The 22744-nt window shown below is 47.9% G+C and overlaps 1 protein-coding gene and 1 long non-coding RNA gene across 6 annotated transcripts in view; one reads left to right on the forward strand and one right to left on the reverse strand.

Annotated features, from left to right (window-relative positions):
* bahcc1b (BAH domain and coiled-coil containing 1b) overlaps positions 1 to 22744 on the forward strand; it is a 305394-nt gene that overhangs the window by 179033 nt on the left and 103617 nt on the right. For all 5 annotated transcript variants that reach the window (XM_072483465.1, XM_072483467.1, XM_072483464.1 and 2 more), the window contains exons 12-14: positions 10581 to 10777; positions 11813 to 11949; positions 14232 to 14363. In XM_072483465.1, the coding sequence (XP_072339566.1) occupies positions 10581 to 10777; positions 11813 to 11949; positions 14232 to 14363 (466 nt within the window). The remainder of the gene's footprint in view (positions 1 to 10580; positions 10778 to 11812; positions 11950 to 14231; positions 14364 to 22744) is intronic.
* On the reverse strand, positions 11999 to 14345 carry LOC140395546 (uncharacterized). The gene is made up of 4 exons (XR_011936232.1): positions 14131 to 14345; positions 13896 to 14015; positions 13645 to 13773; positions 11999 to 12388 (listed from the first exon to the last, which is right to left on the reverse strand). It is a non-coding gene; the product is annotated as an uncharacterized lncRNA (long non-coding RNA).

Genomic DNA, 22744 nt, shown 5'->3' on the forward strand with positions numbered 1-22744 from the left:
TCAGGAAGTGGCTTTCAGAGGTTCCTTGAGGGAGGCCATGGTATTGCTGACATCAAACAGATGCTGCAAGCTTCTGCCAGCTGGGGATGGACAGAACGCTGAGCACACAGCAGACAAGCCTTCAGTACGATTTGTCATTACGGACACTTGCAGAAATCTCAAACATGCAGCAGTTGTTTCTCAGTTGGCCACCAGTGCTGAGGATTCCTGCTCACATGTAAACGGGCTGGTCGTTGGGGACCAACTAACACGCCGTGCTGTGGAGAAGGTGAACACAGCGTTCCACCTGTCCCCAATTTTGGCAAGGATGTTACGTGATGCTCCCAAGTAGAGATCGCCTGCACTGTCGCCAACAGGGAATGTCACCCAAGACTAACATCATATAACTCTCCGGAGCCAGTCAGTAAAATCTCACTCGCACCCAATAAGAAATGGTGCCTAATATAAAAGAAGAGCAAGTGGAAAAATTACAAATCTAGTTTTCAATGGTATTGAAGATCTGTGTTGATTTTTGCAGTGTTCAAAAACGAGGCTGAGACCAAAATGAATCTCTTCAGCAGCCATTTGACTTGGTTTGAATTTTCTTTGAAGAACTTTATATACAAATTGACACTTTTAGAAATTCTGACAGGAGTATCATTCACACCTACCCAGCTGAAGACTGGAGTACTCCCATGACTTTTGCAACATGACAACATTTTTATCAGATATGTTTAAAAAGATAAGCTGTTGTGCTGTCTGGTTGATTTTTATAATTAATCTGAGCAGGATGGTTATGTCCCATATGATGCAAGATGTCTGTTTTAAAACAAAAAAGATACAATTCCCACCATCTATGGAAATTCAAGGGCCGGGATTCTCCAAAATCCCGGCCATGTGTCGACGCCGGCGATAAAACCAGCGCGAGTGACGCCGGTGTCAACATAGGCCCCCCCTGGAATGAGCGCGCCCGCTGATCGGTTGCCCCCGATCGTGGGCCCGGCCACCGTGGAGGCCCCCCCCAGAGTCGGCTCTCCCCCCCTCCCCTCACCCCCCCCCCCCCCAGGACGGCCCCCGCAGCCAGAACGCCAAGGACCCGCCGTGTAGGACCACACGCGAACGACTTGGCGGAACTCGGCGGGCACCTGGCCCGTCGAGCGTGGAAAATCGCCGCGGAGGCCGCTTTGAACGGCCCCCGACTGGCGCCATGGCGATCGTGCCGGAAAATCGGCAGCCCGGCGTCAAAGCAGCGTGGCGGAATTCGCACCCCCCCCCCCGGCTTTTCCCCAACCGGCGCGGGCTCGGAGAATTCAGCCCATGGTACATGCACATTCACATACAGATTATCTTGTACAGGTCGAGGATCCTTTATCCAAAACTCTGGGGGCCGACTGCATTTTGGATTTCAGATACCACGTATAAACTTGCATTACAATTGTCTAAGCTTCAGCGAGCTAGTCTGAATAAATAAATGGTTAGGAAAGTAAGATGTATCACAATAATAAATGCTGGTTACCTGCATTTAGTTTATATTTGACATATTCACCACAAAAGCGCACGGTAGACATTGCAGACAAACAATTAGACTTCTTGCGCTAAAGATCGATGAGGGAAGTCTTTGGATGTGTTCAGTTTTCGGATTTACAGGCAACGGTTACTCGACCTGCATTGATTGAAAACAGCCGACTAATTACTGACGTTACCAAATGCATATCCGCACACCGAGGAGGCAGTGACCTAGTGGTATTGACACTGGATGAGTAATCCAGAGACCCAGGGTAATGCTCTGGGGACCCAGATTTAATTCCATCCACAGCAGATGGTGGAATTTGAATTACATTTAAAAATCCGGGTTTGAAAGTCGACTGATGACCAGGAAACCACTGTCAATTGTCGTAAACACCCATCTGGTTTGCTAATGCTCCCTTAGGGAAGAAAATCTGCCGTCCTTACCCAGTCTGGCCTACATGTGACTCCAGATCCACAGCAGTGTGGTCGACTCTTAACTGTCCTCTGAAATGACCTAGCAATCCGCTTAGTTCAGGGGTAATTATGGATGGGCTGGCTCGGGCAGCAACACCCACATCGCACAAATGAATTTTTAACATTATCAAAGAATATTTACCTTAACACAAATGTGGGCAGCATGGTAGCACAGTGGTTAGCACAGTTGCTTCACAGCTCCAGGGTCCCAATTTCAATTCCCAGCTTGGGTCACTGCCCGTGCAGAGTCTGCACGTTCTCCCCGTGTCTGCGTGTGTTTCCTCCGGGCGCTCCGGTTTCCTCCCACAGTCCAAAGATGGATTTGCTAAATTGCCTTAGTGTCCAAAAAAAAGTTAGGTGGGGTTATGGGGATAGGGTGGAGGTTTGGGGATAGGGTGGAGGAGTGGGCTTGGGTAGGGTGCTCTTTCCAAGGGCCGGTGCTGACTCGATGGGCCAAATGGCCTCCTTCTGCACTGTAAATTCTATGATTCTATACCACATGATACACGCTGTATCATGTGAAGTTCAGGCATATACATGCTGAATAGAATTTCATGCCTATGACATAGAAACCCTTGACGTTACGGACTAAGTGCCATATTTCCTTGGTACTTCAGGCCTCTTCATCCATTATTCTCGGCATGAACAGTGAGAGGTTAATTATCATTGTTCCGCTATATTAAAATAAATGCCGGTCCCACTTTCCTGGATCATTGTCAGTTTTTACACTGCTTATACGGCAAAGTAATTGCGTTGGGGGACCTGGCAGCGGCAAAATTGACAATAATCACAAAACTGGGAAAGGAACACCACAGCTTAAACTGAGTAATAACAGGCAAGCATCGTTATCACTCGACAGTCAAATGTATAAAGTGCCGTCTAAAATTAATTGCACCCACTACCCAAATGTTCTTCGGGGACAGAGGTACAATTCCAGAGTCAGGTTTCCACATCTTTACCAGAAGTCGTGAACAAATGTGGATTGTCAAACCTTGTCTCATTGTACAAGAAGAAAAATTTCCTTTCCTCGTTCTTCTCTTCTTTCATTTCGATTTGCTGGGCTGGAAGTAATTCTAGGTCAGGATTACAGGCCTACAGATAGGCCAAGAAAGGCCTATGCTTGCAATCCTGGGTAGGGCAGAATAAAATACGAGAAAGAGGTGGGCTGTGTTATTTAACACTTTGGGCAGTATCTTACCATATTTCTTCAAAGTGTTGGTTGTGGTGAGAAAAGTGGGGAGAATCCCGCCTGCCTCTTTACAAAAATTTGTGTTCCCTATGTGAATCACGCCGTGCCCCTGGCGGCCTGCCTCTGTTACGCTCGCCCCGGGAAAACTAAACCTCTGTATTCAGTGGGGTGCTCCTTTTAAATGCCTCCCCGGCACTTGTTCCAATCTCACTCCCACCCACCTCACGGGGTCGCAGCATTTGCCATGCGCTGTCCCCCCCCCCCCTTTAATCCACCCAGTAGTTCCACTGCCCCTCAAATGCCCGCTCCCGTGCCTGCCAGATCGCATCCCCATCTGACAAGGCACAACTTCTGCCTACACTCTTCCCATTTGTCTCATTATAAGACGAACTCGAGCAAAACAGGTATGAACAGGCACAGTCGGCCAGAGTAATGCCTGAGCTCAAGAGCCTAAGCCCATTTGAGGAATGAGCCCTTGAGCTTGCTGGCGAGGAACAGGATCGCTCCTGTGCAGAAGGTGAGGTCGGAAACCATGGACCCGAGCAGCTCCGAGGCAGATATCTCTGAGACCAGCCATGAAGAGATGTACCACCTGTCACCTGCACCCTCCACCACTGCAGATACTCGCACCTCAGTGGGATTAAATAATAGGCAGGCTTTTGGGTCACTCACTGGTGAGCACCTCACACCTGATGCTGCCCAGTTGGTGGAGGTAGGGACATCCCAGGGATCCGGCACTCGGAGGGCTGTTGGAGCCCAGGACCCTGCCGATGACCTGCCCCTGGGTTCGGTTGTCCCAGAGCTGTTGGAGCTACAAAGGCAGAATTGCGCGCACCAGGAAGGGATGACAGCATCTCTCCTCGGACTGCAAGGGCGACTGGAGGAATTCCACCTATGTCTGCCCGAGGGGATTGTGTCTTTGGTCCGACGGAACGCTGTCAGCACTACGAGGGTGGCGTCCACAGTGGGGACTTTGGCACAGGACATGCATTCCATGGTGGGGGATGTCAGCTCCATAGTTCAGGTCATGTTCTCCAGTGCGGAGGACATGAGCTCCATGCTGCAGGGCTTCAACTGCAGGAGCATGCACTAGTTGGAATCGATGTGTCAGCACCAGAGGCTGGTGGCTTCTGGATCTCACTCCAGCTGCCCCTCTATCCCAGGGAGGAGCCCAGGGGTCCCGGGGCACCCGGCGGGAAAAGGGTCGGCAGGAGTGTAGCCCGGGGCCTTCCACTCAGGAGACCCTGAGGGTGTTCAGCCCATCTGACACCCCCTCCCTGTCAGCGACACTCCCCCAGACCCGCCTACCGAGGAGGATCACATTCCAACGCCCATGTTGTCCAAAAGCCCCAGGAGTCACTCAGCAAAGTCATCTCAGGCAACAGAACTTGGAAGTCAGCAGGTAGCCTGAACCTCAGCTGTGGATCCTGGGGCTACGTGGATGTAGGGGAAGGGTGAGGGAGACTAGGGGAGAATAGGGGCTGGTTTAGCACAGATCTAAATCGCTGGCTTTGAAAGCAGACCAAGGCAGGCCAGCAGCACGGTTCAATTCCCGTACCAGCCTCCCCGAACAGGCGCCGGAATGTGGCGACTAGGGGCTTTTCACAGTAAATTCATTTGAAGCCTACTTGTGACAATAAGCGATTTTCATTTTCATTTCATTTCACTAAGAAACGATAGGCGCCTCATGGGCACCGGTTAACCTCGGCAGTATTAGAGAAAGGACACCTCTGTAATAACCAGCCAGCATTAAAAATTGATCACCCATAAAGTGCCTCCACGCTGTCATGTATTGGCACCATGCTCTGCAAACCTTGTGCAAACTCGGCGCCCCCCCCCCCCGTGCAGTGTGAGAATGGGAGCATTATGTGTCTCCCACACTGAGGAGGCAGTAATGCCGTGTTTCTCTTGGAGTAGGTCCTCCTGCTCCATCTACCCCACCACACCCAATCCCCCACACCAACGCTCAGCCTCTCATGTGTGCCAGAATTCTCTAGTTACGAGGATGCCATCAACTGAAACGTGTGAGAATCTGTCTACCTGATCAAGAGGTGGTGAAACACACTGGGACCCCTAACATCGGAGGAGGCAGTAGCAGCTGAGTTGTTATCCTGTCTCTACGAGCTCCTGTTCAGTGGCAGGTCGCGTTCAGTTCTCTGTCAGGCAGGGGTCAGATATTTCAAGGAGGTTAAGATGAACATCTCTCTGACCTCCCTGCAAGTCATCATCTTTCTCCAGCAGCGTCTGGTCAGTTGATTTAGCACCCTGCCCATGGTTGGAGTGACCATGTCGATGATCTCCCGCAGGCCCGACAGGAGTGAGAAGCAATGGGACCCCATTTTGTAAGAGGTTTTCACACCCTGGTCCTGGACTCGCCAAACCGAAAGGCCGTGAGGGTACCCCTGGCCTGCATCCCAAGCTATCACCCAAGGTCCTTCTTCTGCCTCTCTATGGGTTGCCTGTCGCTGCCTCCTCGCCAACCTCCTCACCCGAGAAGGGGTGGCGTTCCTCCATCTTCTCCTGTACCAGATGCTCTCCCTGGTGCAGTACCAGGTTGTGCAGATCAGAGTGGGCCATTATGATGCAGGACACCCTCTGGGGGCTGTTTTGGAAGGCTGCCCCCGACCGTTCCAGGTAGCAGAGCCGCATCTTGATCAGTCCAATTACCTGCTCGAACCGATCGGCGACTTTATAATCGGCGATCGGGAGGAGAATCCCTTTTCATGACCGAGTCGGGGGCGGCACCTGTTTTCACAGGCTCCGCCCCCTCCAAAACGGCATCATCGAGGAGGACGCCGCACGCCCTTGGATCATCGCACGGTTGACTCATGGTCTCAGCAGTCGGGAACCCGGCGTGGCGGCTGCAGACTGTGTCCAGAGACGCCAACAGTTGGGCAGGAGCCGTGCTGCTGGCTGGGGGGGGGGCTTCGGCGAGGGCTGGGGGGGGGGACTGGTGGGGGTGGCGAGGGGGTGTCCAAGGGGGCACTAATTGGCAGGTCGGGTCCGCGCACGGCCGACGCCATGTTGTACGGCGCGACCGCTGCAGGTTGTCGCCGTGCACTGCGCGGCCACGGACCCGACAATTGTCCAGGCCTTTATATCGGAAAAGCCGTGTGTTTTAGGTGGCGCGGCTGCCAGCCCCTCACTGATCCTCCGGACATGCCACAAAATCAGAGAATCCAGCCCGTTACAAGCATTGATCATCACATTAGATACATGAAGATATACAATGGTGGGGTAAACACACTTGAGTTTCTGTTCCTCACACTTGCAGGTTACAGAATATAACTATCATCACACATGTATACACAGGATGTTAAATTATTGAATCTATATAGTCTTGTTACATTCTTCAATCAATAAAAACTTTTATCAGCTCAATTGATCATTCTGGCCAAAATGATTGACTGTTGCTGAAGTATCTTAGGACATATTGAATCCATTAGTGACTCTTCTTTGGAAACTAGGTGAGGTCATTCCTATAGGATAACCAGGGAATTGGAGAACAGGCATTGTGTTGCAAAGTTATATGACATCATGCGTGTCTTATTTAAGATGAGCTGACATAATTTGCTTATTTTTAGTCTATGATCCTTTTGAAGATCTATAACAGCATTTTTGAAATTTGATTTTAACTCTTTAAGGACAGACACAATTTCAAAAGGAAACTGGGCGAAGGTTACTCTTTGAGTTTATTCAGAAAGCTCCACTAACCAAACATTTACTCACGTTGTCTGGTTGTCTGGTACCAAATGCCGACCTTGGTTCAGTGACGGCAAGATTGCAAGTCCAAAACCCACACCATGTGGACACACAACCCAGGCTGAGGGAGTGCTGCACTATCAACATTTCTGGGTGCGATTTACTGGCCGCATCCTGTCCCGATTCCAGCGATCCCGGGTGAGGCCTCTTCCGGGATTCCCAACGGACATTATTATGCTCGCGACACATCGCAAACTGGAACCTGTCCAGAATGGGTGGGACCCAGACTTGCAGAGTTACTTGAGCTTAAAAGTTCACTTAACTGTGCCAATGCCAGATTGAACCAGCGCCTGGAATCTACCAGCCTCGCCAAGGAGACCCCACAAATGGTGACCAGACAGAATGGCACTTGGGGGGGGGGGGCGGGGGGGGGTCTCTCAGGTGATTGGGGGCCCTAAGGCTGTTGGTATGTGCGCAGTATGGCACTCTGTCACGGTTGATGCCACCCGGCAGTTCCAAGGTGCCCAGGTGGCATTTTGCCCACGTCAGGGATCAGGCCTGGGGGTGCCCTACCAATATGAGGTTGGGTGCAGGGGGCTCGAGGACCCCCAACAAGTGAGTTGGGGGGATTCGGGGTCGCGTCGGGGTGGGGGGGGGGGGGGGGGCGGGGTTTGAGAGATTGGGCACCGTTTTAAAATGGCACCCCAATTTCTTCCTGCAGGAAATGACGCTAAATGTGTCCTTGGTGGGGCATGCCCCACCGAGGGCTGAAAAAAAAAGAGTTCCATTGGATAGCGGGGTCATTCCCGGCGCTATGCCGGGAACGACCCTGCTAATCCCACCCAGAATGGACTCTGTTTGTTTTTGCTTAGATCGCGCTCGCTGTCTTTTTGGTTGAGACATTAAACCAAAGCCTTTTTTGCCCCGTTAGGTATTAAAGAAACTCTGTTACACCATTATCTTGGTCTGTGACTGCCTTGAGCAAAAGTGCTCCCGTTGTCTCGGGACAAATGTGCTTGTTGTACAGTTTGGGTTTTTATCAATCTGTATATGTAAGTGGGTCATAAATGTGTTTCCATATTTATCCAGAGTAACATATCATAGACAGAAGATAATAGGATAGATGTTCCTGATCATTGTCCCTGCGAAACTTCCATTTACTAAAGAACTAATGTCACGATAATGGAACAAACCTTCACTTTGCCTGATCTCTGCCTCTTAAAGCTCACAATAGGGCTTTCAGAGCTTCCCGGAGTCCCGACTTCACAGCTCATTTTACCAGCAGACTTGCTCGCTGATGCCCAGTGAAACATGGCACTGTGGTCTTGCTAGGGCGCTCTCGAAACAAAGAAAAAAAATAGATAGCTATTCTCTTTTCTTGGTTGAACTACTGCACTCGCAGGATGTGTGACACAATTGAGCTATTCTGGCGGCTAACCGCCATCCATATGTAGCGGTCCATCTGAGAGGCCTGCTGCTGCAGTTTAATTAACTGCCCCTTCTGCCAATGCCAGGCCCGACCAGGGAATGGTTTGATACAAATAATGAAGGTTCACTTATTTCACACACTAGCATTGATGGTCTTGCCTGGAAGTCACACTGGACCTTTCATTTCTTGGGTCTACATTCCGACTAGACCAGCGGAAGGAATGTCTGACAGCCCCTTTCTGGCCAGGTTTGACCTCTAGGAGCTCATCAATGTGTAATATCAGTAACCGCTACCCGAATAACCATTCTCCAACAGTCCCACACCTTCTAGTCTTGCAGTCATTGGCCATTACAGTTCACTTGGCCACAGTACGGAAATAAAAGTCACCACAAATCAATATTCCCATTAAATTTATAAATGAAATCAGGCGCACTGTATTTCACCCAAATGTCAATAATCATCCTCGTGCATTCCCTTGGTGTCTGTCTTCCCAGCACCTTTGTCAGTCCCAGTGCTTCTCCACAATGCTATACCAGTGACTGCAGCCTAGCTGGTGGAACGTTGCTGACTATTACTGGGGGAGACTGCGGATATTCTTGGAGGACATTGTGCCTAGCAAACTACACCATCTCAGCCATCTGAGCTGACTAGTTGACAGGGAACAGCAAGGGCAGTGACAGAGTGACAGTGATTGGGAGCATGGATGTTGTCATCCTGATAGAGGGCTGCAGACTTGTGCTCCATGGAGATCCATTGCTACTCCCTCCAGGTCAGTGCCTCAGAAAGTCTAGTAATCTGCTGGAGGACAGATTGCTGAACTGTTGTGACATAAAGCAGCCTCCTTTGGACACTAATGCACAGCCATGATGGCAGCAGCCTGAGCTTCCACTGCAGCGCCCAGATGTTGGGTGGCTGATGCTTGGTGCTGTGGTAGAAGCTGCAACTTTGGCCACTGACCACTGCATCATAGTTGGGACCACAAGTGTGGGAATGGAGTTGTCCACCAAATTATGGCCGTCAGGTTCTACACAAAGCCCTGTATCAAGTTGATAGAAATTGTTGATAGGTGAGTGTTGGAGATGTGGTGATTTGAGCAGTACCTGAGGTGAATGGTGCAGTTGGTAGGAGATGGCATTTGAACATGCATTCACTGACCTTGACCACTTGCCTGAGGTCAGTGACATTTTTCTGGCACTGCATCCAGGTCCTCAGCACTTGACTCCTGACATTGATCTCCGTGCATGGTTATTTGCTCCCATTGCACTCCCTCTGCCTTTTGATCATGAGTCTGAAGGTTGTGGTTACAGAACACCCTTCCCACCTTCCACCTCCCCAACAAAGATCTCCAATGCAGTGCCCATGGAACCCATTCTATCCTGTGTTAGGCTTTCGTCACCTTTTCTCAGATCAGATTCACTTCCCACTCAAGTGCCCCAACCACAATGCACCTTCCATTTACGGTTAATTTTATCTGGTTCTTAGAGGTTATAAATTTGGGTCACTGCTCATGCATGCAGCCAGTGAACAGCACAGTCAGCACTGGCTGCACACGGCAATCACTTAGTTGAGCGGGAAGCACAAAGTTGATGTGTTGCTTGCAACCAGTTGAATGGGCGAGGGTTAACTGTGCTTCGCAACTTCTGCGCCCGTTTTCAGGGGACTATCCAATTTAGCTCCTCTAGTGTTTTGCATGTTGCTAGTGGATTGTGGCGCATAGCCGAGCCACTTGGAACAGGTGAAAGAGTGAGATTGAAGCCAAGGACTAAATTAGATGGAGAATGCTGATGATGCCAGGAGTTGCACAGAGTTTGGTATGTAGGCTTGAAGTAAAGACGTTCTGATCTGATTTTTACATTGATGGGGAGGTTATCGGTGTAAATTATTGATACTGCAGCCTGCCATTACGTTTTTGTTCCTTATCCATAAAGGTAGCTTCCATTTCCAAAGGTGAAAGACTTTTAGTATTTACTTCTTGAATCTTTGAATCTTCTCCGAAACATTTGTGCAACTTCCTGCAGTTCTTTAAGCAATAGGAACGAGTAAAGGATAACCTATAAAAATAAATCGATGGAATAACAGGTATAAATTAAGAGGAGCTGGGAAGGAACTGCTTGAAATAATTAGGCAGGAGAAGAAACTGAGGGTAAACATGGGGGCACTTGAAAATTTGTGAGTGGCACCGCTTTTGGGCAATTGGGGAGAGAGAGCTGAAGCTGGAATTCGACAGCAGTGAGGTTGTATTGCAACGGATAGTCTGCATCGGTGCTAATGAAATCTGAAAATGTTTCTCGTACACAGGGGACGATGAGGCTATGCTCACCCATGATCTACAAAGCCTTGCAACCATTGCTGCTGCCCGTTCATTGGTGGAAGCAGTCCCCCTTGAAATGGGTGACCCCTATACTGACACAGGGTCAAGCAGATCCTACATAGTGCGCATCCCGCGGGTGCTGAATTTGCGGAGGAAGTACTCATGGAGTCCAAAGGCAGAGACGGTGAGTTTATCGGCGCATTTTGTAACATCCAGCACGGCACCACTAGTCCTCAGCTTCGCTGGGTTACGCTCTGCACCAATAGAGGATAAAGAAAGCAGCTCCTTGCTATGTTAGGTTCCGCACACTTGGTAGGCGTCCTGGACCTCACTCATCTGATTATTCCTGCATGAGTTTGGACCATTGGTTACCCTACTGCAGGAGGAACCAAGTTCTGGGCCAAATATTCCAAGGCTTTACATGTGGCAGAGAGTCTCACATATTGGGAAACGGATGGCTGGATTCTCGGTCGGTGGGATCCTCCGTTTCGCCGGCAGCGCACTCGCGCCTGAGGATTTCCCGACAGCGTGGGGATGCCCACAATGGGAAACCCCATTGGCCGGCTGCAGGGACGGAGAATTCCACCCCGTCTTTGGGCACCTACACAACTTTCTTTATGCTGAGTCCACTCAAATAAGGAAAGGAGGTTAAAATCACAGCATGGACCGAGACAATACAGTATTGCCAGTCCCAATTTTGCCAGGACTAAAGAGTTGGCATTCATATTCTCATCTATACATCCATGTGAAGCAGCTGTGAATGGCAGCATTGTAATCCAGGGACAAATGTAAAACAATTGGAAAAGAGTTGATTTGGATTTTATGCTGTCAGCTAACATGCAGCATTTGTCGGACAATTTATTGAAATACCAATTTATGTCTAACTTCAGGGTCAAGGCACATAATTGGGTAGAAGAGAGTTTATGCTGGACTAGCATTACTGGTGTTTTATTTATCCTTTATGTGTCAACTTCATGAGGAAAGGAAGACTTTTATGCAGGATGGTTTTAAATTTGGATTAAAAAATGAATGCAAAGTAAAGCCAGTGATGCGTTAGCTGCTGTACATATATATATATAAAACGTGAGAGAGATACTTTTACACTCGAGAGAAAAATAATATGAGGAAATACACACCAATAATTACGCAAAGTGATTTTGAGCTGTTAGGATAATCCTTTTACAGGTTGATTCTTTTACATTGATTTTTTACGGTCAAGGTTTGTCCTCTGAAGGCTGCAATTGATGGGATGGACACACAGGAGCTGGAGATGAGAATGAGGCTTGCTGAGCTACAGCGTCGCTACAAGGAAAAGCAACGAGAACTGGCCAAACTTCAAAGGAGACATGATCACGAGTGGGTGCCCCCTCTTATCATCCATTTAAACATGTGATAGAGCTGGAATCAGACATACCGTTCAGATAGAATACAATATAGCTTCCAGCAAACTGCTTTCCATAGTTGTGGCGTGCTTTGATGCAATTCTGATCTCTCGATGGTTTAACGAGTAGGATCCTCTACAGATCAGGCGCGTTCCGCTAAAAAAGACTTTACTGTGGTCAACTCTGCTTTTATCTTTCCATCTTCACTTTTCCAGTTTAGTTTATTTCCTCCCTCCATTCTTAATTACCTTCCCTGTCATTCCAGCTGTGTGCAGAGTGCAGTCTGTACAACAACAGCAGCGTGGCTAAGGCTCTGATCCAACAGGCATAATTTATCCTCCTTCACATAACTGGGCAAGAATATGATGAAAGCATGCGATGCAGGGCTGTTTTGGCAAGAGTAGCTGGGAGGTCTAGGAAGAAATGATCAATGCAGACACATCAAATAAGCTGAGAGATGTGCTAATTTTATACTGAACAAACACCTCAGAAGAACAATGTCACAACCTGCTTGGTAAAAGGTGCTTCATTGAAATTGTTTCAAGAATATTCCATCTTTACAGTTAGCCAAGCACCAATTGAGGGACTGAATGCATTACCTTATGTGATGCAGAGCTTTTCAGATCAGAAAGATCCACGCAAAGTTGGATTCGCAGCTTTCAGGTACGTGACAGAAGATTGCCCCAGTTGGCCTTGGTGTGGCAGAGCTTGGGAGGGTTAGCTTAGCAAGGAGCCATGTTTTTGATCAGTGTTGTCAAAATGTGAGCATCAGTTGCCAACATGATCAGGTTGTGGACTAGATGCCTGAGCCACTGACTCATGACATCCGGAGGCTTTCAGTGGCCCTGGAGAATACTGAGCCACGCATCCTTTCAGGAGAAGGTGGGAAAACCTGGGAAACGCGTGCCCCATACTGACCTACAACAGTGGCAGACAGGGAAAGACCCACTAGCCAGTCCCAGACCACTGCGATGCCCTGTGCATCTCAACACGTACGCTCAGTGTTGTTTCCCAATTTTATTTCCCCCGCTCCTAAAGCCAGTGATTCCTGCTGGGCTGCACTTCCGTGGGCACAGATCACACACTGCTACTCCTCCCAGGTGGCCATTCTTTGTGCGTGAACCTACACCAGTGCAGTTGTAATTGTTTGACAAGCTCTTTTGGAGAATGAGGTACAGCCATGTTGTATTCTTTGCTACATTTCATTACCTGTATAGTGATCAACATTACAGAAAATGCACTTAATTGAATCCCTACAGTGCAGAAGGAGGCCATTCGGCCCATTGAGTCTGCACCGACCCTCTGAAAGAGCACTTCACCCAAGCTCACTCCCCCACCCTATCCCATTAACCCCTTAATCTAACCTAAACATCTTTTTGGACACTAAGAGGTAATTTAGCATGGCCAATCCACCTAAGCTGCACACTTTTGGACTGTGGAGGGAAACCAGAGTACCTGAGGGAAACCCATGCTAACCCGGGGTGAATGTGCAAATTCCACACAGACAGTGTTCCACACATTGAACCCAGGTCCCTGGTGCTGTGAGGCAGCAGCGCTAACCACTGTGTCACCGTGCCGTCCACTTCTCAGCAAATGTTTGTTAAATATCTTGGGCTTGTTACCAGACTTGCCAATGACCTTCCTACTCATAGGGTTGGATGCATCTTACCTTGTAGTAATTTGATCATTTATGGTCTGTTACGGTATAATGTTAGTGGAAAATTGCTGGCTCATTGCGTGACGTCAAAGTCTCTGGCTTTGTCTCCATCTGCCGGTTAAATTTCATGAGGCGATTGCCCTTGAAACAGAAAACACAGCCTAAATGTGAACATTATCTGGAATAAATTGGAGTTTTAAGTTCCATTCAGGGGAAAAAAAGGATCATCTAAAAATATTATACTTATGCCTGTCAAAGTGTACCTTATGGCAGGCTTCGCAAGTGGTTGAGGACGTGATGTCAGGACTATGTTGTTCTTTGGTTGGGAAAATGCCATCAACTTTCTCCTCAGCAACTAACTAAAGCACGGCAAATTACACCACCTCATGGTGAAAACAATGGACGTAATTAATCTCAATTTAGTAAATAGTTCCTTTTTCCAGACAATCGCGGTGAAGCATCATTTAATAGAAAAGGTCGTGGGCCAGACAAGCTCACCTGTTGGCAAATGGCCTGATGTGGAGACATGTACATGGAAAGATAAGTTGAAAAATCTGGTGATGACACATTGATAGTTCTATTTGTATTCCGGTTGATAGGAGAGATGAAAACTCAAGAAGCCCAGCAAGGCGGGGCCCTGGGCGACCACGAAAACGCAAACATCTTTCCACTGTCCTGTCATCTCTTGGGCAGCTTAGCGAACTGGAGAAATGTGACAGCAAAAAGGCAAAGTAAGTGGTTATTTACTGATTTAAAATTCCCGTCCCGTGGTGTATTCAGAACGCTCTCAAGCACTCATGCTGTTTCAGCTGCTGCTCAGTGGCTGCACTCACACCTCTGAGTCAGAAAGTTATTAATTCATGTCGCACTGGAGCACAACATTCGAGGTTGGCGTTCAAGTGCAGTACCAAGGGAACGCTACACCGTCAGAGGTGCATCTTTCGAATGGGACATTAAAATGAGGCCTCACCTGTCTCTCTCAGGTGGATTTAAAAGATGGCATGGCACCATTTTGACAAAGACCAAGGGAGTTACCCCCCAGAGCCCTGGCTCTTTTCCACAATCAACATCACAAAAACAGATGCTCCTGGGCATCATCACATTGCTGATTGTGGGAGCTTGCTGCGCACAAATTGGCTGCCACATTTTCTACATTGCAACAGTGACAATACTCCAAAAGTGTGTAATTGGTTGTAAAGTGCTTTGGGACGTCCTGTAGCCATGAAAGGCGCTATATAAGTGCAAGTCATTCTTTTCATTCAGCCTACAATTGTGGAATATTCTAATCGGAACTTGCTTGGAAATTAAGAAAATTAGGAACTCTCCTGCTATAATAGCTTGCAGTTCTGGAATATAATAGCCAGAAGCTCGACTTAAATGAAACAAAAATACAGAGTTTGGAAAATCCAGATTGAGTCCGTTCAAATCATTAGGACAGTAGCAAGTTCAATCTCTTTTCTACCCGTCACAAGTGGTAAAATAAATGTATCTGAAACATTCCCGCAAAATACCTAAGCTGACGATCTCAGCAGCAACAACCAGTGAGAAGCTGCTTTGAATTTGTTTTGTCATTAGAATGAGCATTGATGTTGCGGATGGTGGACACCACAAGCAGATTTTTGGGGTAGGCCATGACACCCTCATCTCACTGGTGTTGCTACTTTGCCATCAGCTGCTGAAATGCCCCGTGCAATCTACCTGCAATTGACGAAAGAAGTAATTGTTGAGGGACAGGGTCGGTGGAATTTGTCCTGATTCCGAGCAGTGTGGAGCTCCATTAGACTGAAGTGCTAGTGCTTCCTGAACTATTACTAATTTACAAAGCAGGCTGGAACAGCCTGTAAGTAAGGATCTGATTAATGTAAGGATTTAGATTTTTTTTTTAGCACGTGTTTTCTTTGCATTTTACAATGTGATTTTCACAACTTCAGATTCTTTCCATTAGATCCCCTCTTTGAATCACAAAAGGTTGGGGCTATTAATTTCCAAATTGTATCTTAGCTTACCCATTCAAGACAGTTCCCCTGTCCTGAACATCTAATTGTTTCTTCATCCATTCCAGGAATTTCATCTCCACTTTTCCACCCTGACGTCTGTCTCCTGTGTTGATCACATTTTATATGGTGACAATCTTCCCAATAACATTCTCTCATTTGTTTTTTACTGGTTTATACCTGTGACCCTTAGTCCTACTTTCTCAGTTTGAAGTAACTTTCAATGTCCATCTTTTCCAAATCACTGACAATCTCATACCCTTTTGTAAGACAATAAAGATCATTCTTATTTTCATTATAAAGGTCACTTCTCTATCCACACCTTTGCAGACAGGAAAGTCTGCGTTCTTCCATTCATTCTCCATACTTCCTGATGCTCTAGATTTAATGTGTGGCTCATTTCTGAACTGCATCTTTGGCTTCATTATTACTCTTGAGTTTCAATGACCATTACTTGCATAGTACACTGGTCTGACTGGCACACCATACAGTGTGAGCACAACCTCCTCTGCCAGACTCCCCTTCTCTTGGCTATTTAAATGGATCATATTTTAGGGCTTTCCACAATCCACTTGAGAAGTCATGCCACCTCAAAAGGGTGTTGATCAAGTAGACTCTTCCCCTTCTGCCCCACCCAACCCACCCTCCCATCCCACACCCGTTTGAATAGTCAGGAGCAAGCTTGCCTCCGCAGGGCCGGGAAGTCCCAGCTGATGTCCAGGGGCTGTTAATTTGCTCAGGCCTTAGCTTCTGCCCCCATCAGGGAGGAAGTCCTGTCTTCCCGAGAGCTGCTGGCAAGTCAAATGTCAGCAAGTCTCCAGTCTCATCATCGCCACCAGGGGTGATGGCCACAACTAGAATAGCAGCCAGTCCACCACAAAGATAACCACTGGGCGTCAGACACCGAGGCAAGTGGGCCAGTTTTACCGGGGCCAGTCAGGCAGGCTCTGGCAAAGGGGATAGAGGGAGGGGATGCAATTGGGAGGCTGGGGTAAGGCTTATCATTGTGGGGAGGCCCCCTGTGGGCTCAGAGCACCCAAACAGGAGGCACTTAAAACCCCATGTCACAGTCAGGCTGCCAGGCTTTCTCTGGTGGCCTTGGCATGTGAAAGGGTTCCCTCCTGCAGCAGTGGCAGGAGGAGATAATTGGCCCCTTAAGGGCTACATTGGCCTACGGGCAGGTGAGCCACTGGATACCCATTCCACTGCTGGTATAATTCAAGTTGATGAACGTTTACATTGCCAGATTAGTTAGGCTGAAGTCTGCAGAGGAATCAATACAAGCCTTAGATACTCAGATGTGCAGAAAATACCTTCTCCTGTTCCAATTTTATTGATGTCAGAGAATGTGCACAAATACCTGGAAGAACAATAAAGTTTACTTTTGATCTATGCTGCTAGGCAACAAGGATGTCAGTACACAGATCCTTCCAGCACATCCACATAAACAAACTGCAGAAGGTCAGAGGTCAGCAGTTGTGCAAATGCTACGGGCCTTGGTTCTTATCTCAGCCACACCTGGGATAAGTGCTTGAGTTGCTCTTTGTACACACTGCTGTTAATGGCTATTAATTCCAGCACTTTTCCTGAAGTTTCTCAGCGTCGGCCTTCCTTCCCTAAACCTCTCTAACCCTCTCTTCCCCCTTTAAAACACTGCTTGAAACCTACCTATTTGGCCCAGATGTTGAATAATCTGTCTTAATATACCCTCATGGGCGGCATATAGCGCACTGGGACTGCGGCGCTGAGGACCCGGGTTCGAATCCTGGCCCTGGGTCACTGGCCATGTGGAGTTTGCACATTCTCCCCATGTCTGCGTGGGTTTCACCTCCACAACCCAAAGATGTGCAGGTTAGGTGAATTGGCCACTCTAAATTGCCCCATAATTGGAATAAAAAAGTAATTGGGTACTCTAAATTTATTTTTTTTTAAAAATACCCTCATGCGGCTCAGGGTCAAGTTTTGTTGGGGCACGCCCCGGCGACATGCCAAAGGCGCTAGATAAAAGCAAGTTGTTGTTGTCGTGTTGCGTTTTGCACACTTTCAGCTCTGACCAAGAGCTGAAACTTCATTTACCTCGTTCAGAGCAAGGCGTGCTGCTGACAAAATAAATTAACATGAATGTTTTTGCACAGCAATCCAGTAACTAATCTGAGAGAGAACAACAAAAAAAACTCAACACACTTGAAGGAGAATAAGTTTAAACTGAGGTCTTTGAGGATGCTATTTGTAATTGTGCGTGACCGTGTTATCTCCAAAACACACGATTATTTCATAGCTATGACTTTCATTCTGACTTACTAACAATTATGTGTAAGTGTATTTATACCAGCTGCAATAGTTTTGTCACAAATTTTGTTAGAGGAACATTATTTTTTGTACATTTCATTGTGGTCAAAGTTTTTTGAACGTTAATATGCACATCCCAAATATGAAGATTATTTTGAGAACAAGCATTTAGAAGAAAGGGTGTTACAATTTAAAAACAGAAGGTCTTTCACTCTTTCAAGCCATGTCCATTCCGCTATCAACACACACCGCACAGCAACTTGGAAACAAAGTCCAAACTTGTGCAAAGCCTCCGACACTGCAGAAGATAAAAACCATTGGTTACGCTGTGCTGGTGCTCATTATCACAGGGACTAATTATCATTCATTATCTATGCATTCCCACACTGGAAGACCCTCTTTAATCCGACCTGTTGTGGTACAAATTGCCTCTTTTCTCACCCCTTCCCCCACCCACCCCCCTCCAACACAGCAGGCTTATTTTACTAATCAGCAATGTGATTGGTGTATGCAATGTATCAAGCTCACTGATTCAATGACGACAGTGCAATTTGTACAAAACGGCCAATCACATTAAAGCTGAACAAATGATTTGGTTTCCCAGTAGGGGACTTTGTCAAAAGTAATAGTTGGGGGGAAAGCAAAACCTCAGTAAGTATTAGACCACAGAATCGAATGACTAATGACTTATTTTATTCTCAATAAATGCAACCTTGCTCGGGATTCTAAAACAGCCTCCAACCAATAGTGGCTTACAATCCTTGAGATCATTTGGAAATTGTTTGGAATCATGAAATTCTGAAGCATCTGCATAACAACCACCAAGGAAATTTTTTGAGGATCTCATTGGTATTCATTACATGTGGTCATAGCGACCTTATTAAAAGATTTAGGACTTGATGTGTTATGTACTCTGGGATAACACAGGCTGCAACTCGATGCAGCTTTGACCAAAAGATACTCCAGACTTGAAGTAAGTACAATGTGATTTATTGAACCATTAGCACAGTTCTCTATGAGTTTGACTCTCCTGCTAATCTTGCTATAGTAACTCAGTCTAACTAACCAGTCTGCTCTACACCACATGGTGGGTGTGATGCTTCTGATCTGCCTCGTCCTACTCCTTAAGTGTCGCCTGTGGAAAGAGACAGAGCATGTGTGCCCTGTCCTTTTATATGGGTTGCCCCTTTGTGGTAGTGTCACCTCTGGGTGTCTTGACTGCCCATTGGTCATGTCCTATTCTATGTGTTCATTAGCTGTATGTCTGCATGTCATGACATCTCTGGTGCTCCCTCTAGTGTTTACTTAGTTGTAGTGTATTTACATTAACCTCTTGTGTATTTACAGTGATGCATATCACCACAGGACTAACAAGTTGCAATTGGTTTGCAGATAATTTTCATATTGTGCTAATTCCAACTCGTAGTTAGATAGTCTAATTTCATGTGACTCCGACCTCTTCCTTTGTTAGAGCCTTGCTAAGCTTGAGTGCAGCGCGGTGGCTGAGATGGAGCTCGCGCATGGTAATGCTGTATTTCTAACCTGAGATCACCATTAGGGAGGATGCACTTCTGGATTCCTTCCCTTAGTTTCAGTTGGCTTGAGTTTCTACGTGGAGGGAATTTTGCAACCACTGTAAGGAGGGGCAGCTGATTGGGAGGAATCCCTTTTGACAATGCACTTAACTACGGGCAATTCAAACGATGATTATCCGTGGAAATATCCGACTGCTGGCAGCTCCTTCAGTCTATTCTCCTGGCCCGTTGCCTGCACCACAAACATCTCACTCTTGGCCATATTTAATTTGTACCCTGAAAACCGGCCGAACTTCCTCAGTGTTTCCAGTATATTTTTTCCATCCCGGCCAGTGGGTCCGACATGTACAGGAGCAGGCCGTCCGCATAGAGAGAGACCCTATGTTCCAACCCACCTAGTCATTCCCTTCCACCCCTTCGCAGCTCTCAACGCCATCGCCAACGGCTCTATGGCCAGCGCGAACAGCAACGGGCAGAGTGAGCACTCCTGTCTGGTCCTGCGGTGTAGTCTGAAATAATCTGACATTATCCTGTTCGTCCTAACGCTAGCTTTTGGGGCCTGGTACAATAGTCTGACCCAATTAACCAGTCCCTCCCCGAACCCAAACCATCCAAGCACCTCCCACAAATAGCCCCACTCCACCCGGTCGAAGGCCTTCTCAGCGTCCATTGCCACCACTACCTCCACCTCCTTACCCGTCGGGGGCATCATGATCACATTCAGCAATCTTCTCAAGTTAGCTGTCAGCTGCCTGCCTTTCACAAACCCTGTCTGATCGTCCCCAATCACCTCCGGTACGCAGTCCTCAATTCTAATCGCCAGGACCTTGGCCAGGAGCTTGGCATCCACATTGATCAGGGAGATTGGCCTGTATGACCCGCAGGATTCCGGGTCCTTGTCCTGCTTCAGTATCAGCGAGATGGTGGCTTGCGACATCGTCGGTGGCAGGGTCCCTCTGTCCCTTGCCTCATTCAAAACCCTTGTCAGGACCGGTCCCACTATCTCTTAGAACTTCTTGTAAAACTCTACTGGGTATCCATCCGGTCCCGGGGCTTTCCCCGACTGCATGGCCTTTAGGCCCCCCAATACCTCCTCCGCTCTAATCGAGGCCCCCAGCCCGTCCACTAGTCCCCTGCCTACTTTTGGGAAGGTTCGTCCATCCAGGAACCTTTTCATCTCCTCCGGCTCTTCCGGGGGTTCTGAAGTGTACAGCTTACTAGAGAAGTCCCGAAATACCTTATTTAGTCCTGCCGGGTCCTCCACTCTGCTCCCCTCCCCATCAACCACTCTACTTATTTCCCTGGCCGCCTCCCTCTTCCTGAGTTGCTGCGCTAGCAATCTGCTGGCCTTCTCCCCATGCTCATACACCACCCCCCTCGCCTTCCTAAGTTGTTCCACAGCCCTATTCGTGGATAGCACCCACAGTTCTGCCTGCAATCTCCGTCTCTCCCTGAGTAGGTCCTCCCCCGGGGACCCCACATGCTCCTCGTCTATCCGGTGAATTTCCCTCACCTATCTGTCCATCTCTGCTCTGTCTGCCCCGACCCTGTGAGCCTGAATTGAGATCAGCACCCCCCTCACTACTGCCTTCAGCGCCTCCCACAGGGTCGCTGCTGAAACCTCCCCTGTATCGTTCACCTGCAAGTAATTTTGCATACACTTCCGAAGTCTCTCACATATCCCCTCCTCCGACAACAGTCCTACGTCTAACCTCCATTGCGGGCGTTGGTAATTCGCCCCCCCGACCTGCAGGTCCACCCAGTGCGGGGCATGGTCCGAGATAGTGATTGCCGAGTATTCCGTATTCTTTACCTCCCCTACACAGTCCCTGCTCAAGATTTAAAAAATCAATCCTAGAATATACTTTATGAACATGCGAATAAGAGTAGCCCCTTCCCGTCGGCTGTCTGGCTCTCCATGGGTCCACAACCCCCATGTGCTCCATGAACCCTTTCAGCCCCCTTGCCATTGCTGGGAGTCTGCCCGTTCTGGGACATGATCGGTCCAGCCCCGGGTCAAGGACCGTATTAAAGTTCCCCCCCCCCATTATCAACTTACGTGAGTCTAGGTCCGGGATCTTCCCCAGCACTCTTTTGATAAAGTCAACGTCGTCCCAGTTCGGCGCATATATGTTCACCAGCACCACTCTTCTCCCCTCCAGCTTGCCCCTTACCAAGTTATCCCGCTTCAACGATTCAAAACTGCTTTTTATCACCTGCAGCATGTTTTCCAGCGCCTGCTGGATCGCCGGGTCCGAGGTCCGCTGGTCCGCCATCTTTGCTCCCGGGTCAGCTTCCCCTGCACCTTGCCTTTGTCCCTTCCTCTCCCGTTTGCGCTGCTTTCTGCTCTCCCGCAGTTCCATGCAGCTCTGCCCGTTCCTCAGCACCTCCGTGGCCGTCTTTCCAGCGCTCCGCAGTCCCGCAAAACCGGGGAACCAGGTCCTAAATCCCGCCGGAGAGCCCCCGAATGTGCGGCTCACTCATCGCCGCCACCGGAAGTTAGAAATAGCTGCATTTTTAATACCCGTTGGTATATATGTTTGACTCCCGTCAGCTGTGTAAAAATAATGTTTAAAACGGCTTGAGCACCTTGTGGTCTGCAAAAGCTTTTGATGACGATTATTATTCCACAGAAAGGAAAAGGTTGGGAAGTGCTGTACTAGTCTAATATCAAGAAAGGACAGGTTGTCATATGAGTGAAGGTTGGTGAAATTAGGTTTGTATCTACAAAAGTTTACAAGGGTAAGAGGCGACTTGATGGAAACCGTTAAGATTCTGAGGGGCCTTGACAGGGTGGATGTGCAGAGAATGTTTCCTCTTGTCGGACAATCTAGAACTAGGAGTCCCAATTTAAAGGGGTCGCTCATTGAATACAAATGAGGAGAATATTCAGAGGGTTGTGAGTGTCTGGAACTCTTTTGCAGTGGAAACAGAGTCTTTGAATATCTTTAAGGCAGAATTAGATAGATTCTTGGTTAACAAGGGGGTGAAAGGTTACCGAGCGTAGGCAGGAATGTGGGGTTGGCGTTATAATCTGATCAGCCATGATCTTATTAAATGGCGGAGCAGGCTCGAGGGGCCGAGTGGCCCACTCCTGATTTGTATGTTCATATGTAAAAATGGAATTATCAATGGCAAAGCTTGTGATTTGCTCTCGTTGTAAATTGGGTCTGCAGAAAATTGCATAAGAATGAGTTGAGAATCTTAAGAAAAGTTTTTAAATGGTGCAGAATGGTAAAAAGATTTTAAATAAAGTTTCAGTTCATCCCCTTCCCTCGTAGTAAATTGAATTGA

Source organism: Scyliorhinus torazame, chromosome 18 (assembly GCF_047496885.1).
Source record: "Scyliorhinus torazame isolate Kashiwa2021f chromosome 18, sScyTor2.1, whole genome shotgun sequence".
Taxonomy (NCBI): Eukaryota; Metazoa; Chordata; class Chondrichthyes; order Carcharhiniformes; family Scyliorhinidae; genus Scyliorhinus; species Scyliorhinus torazame.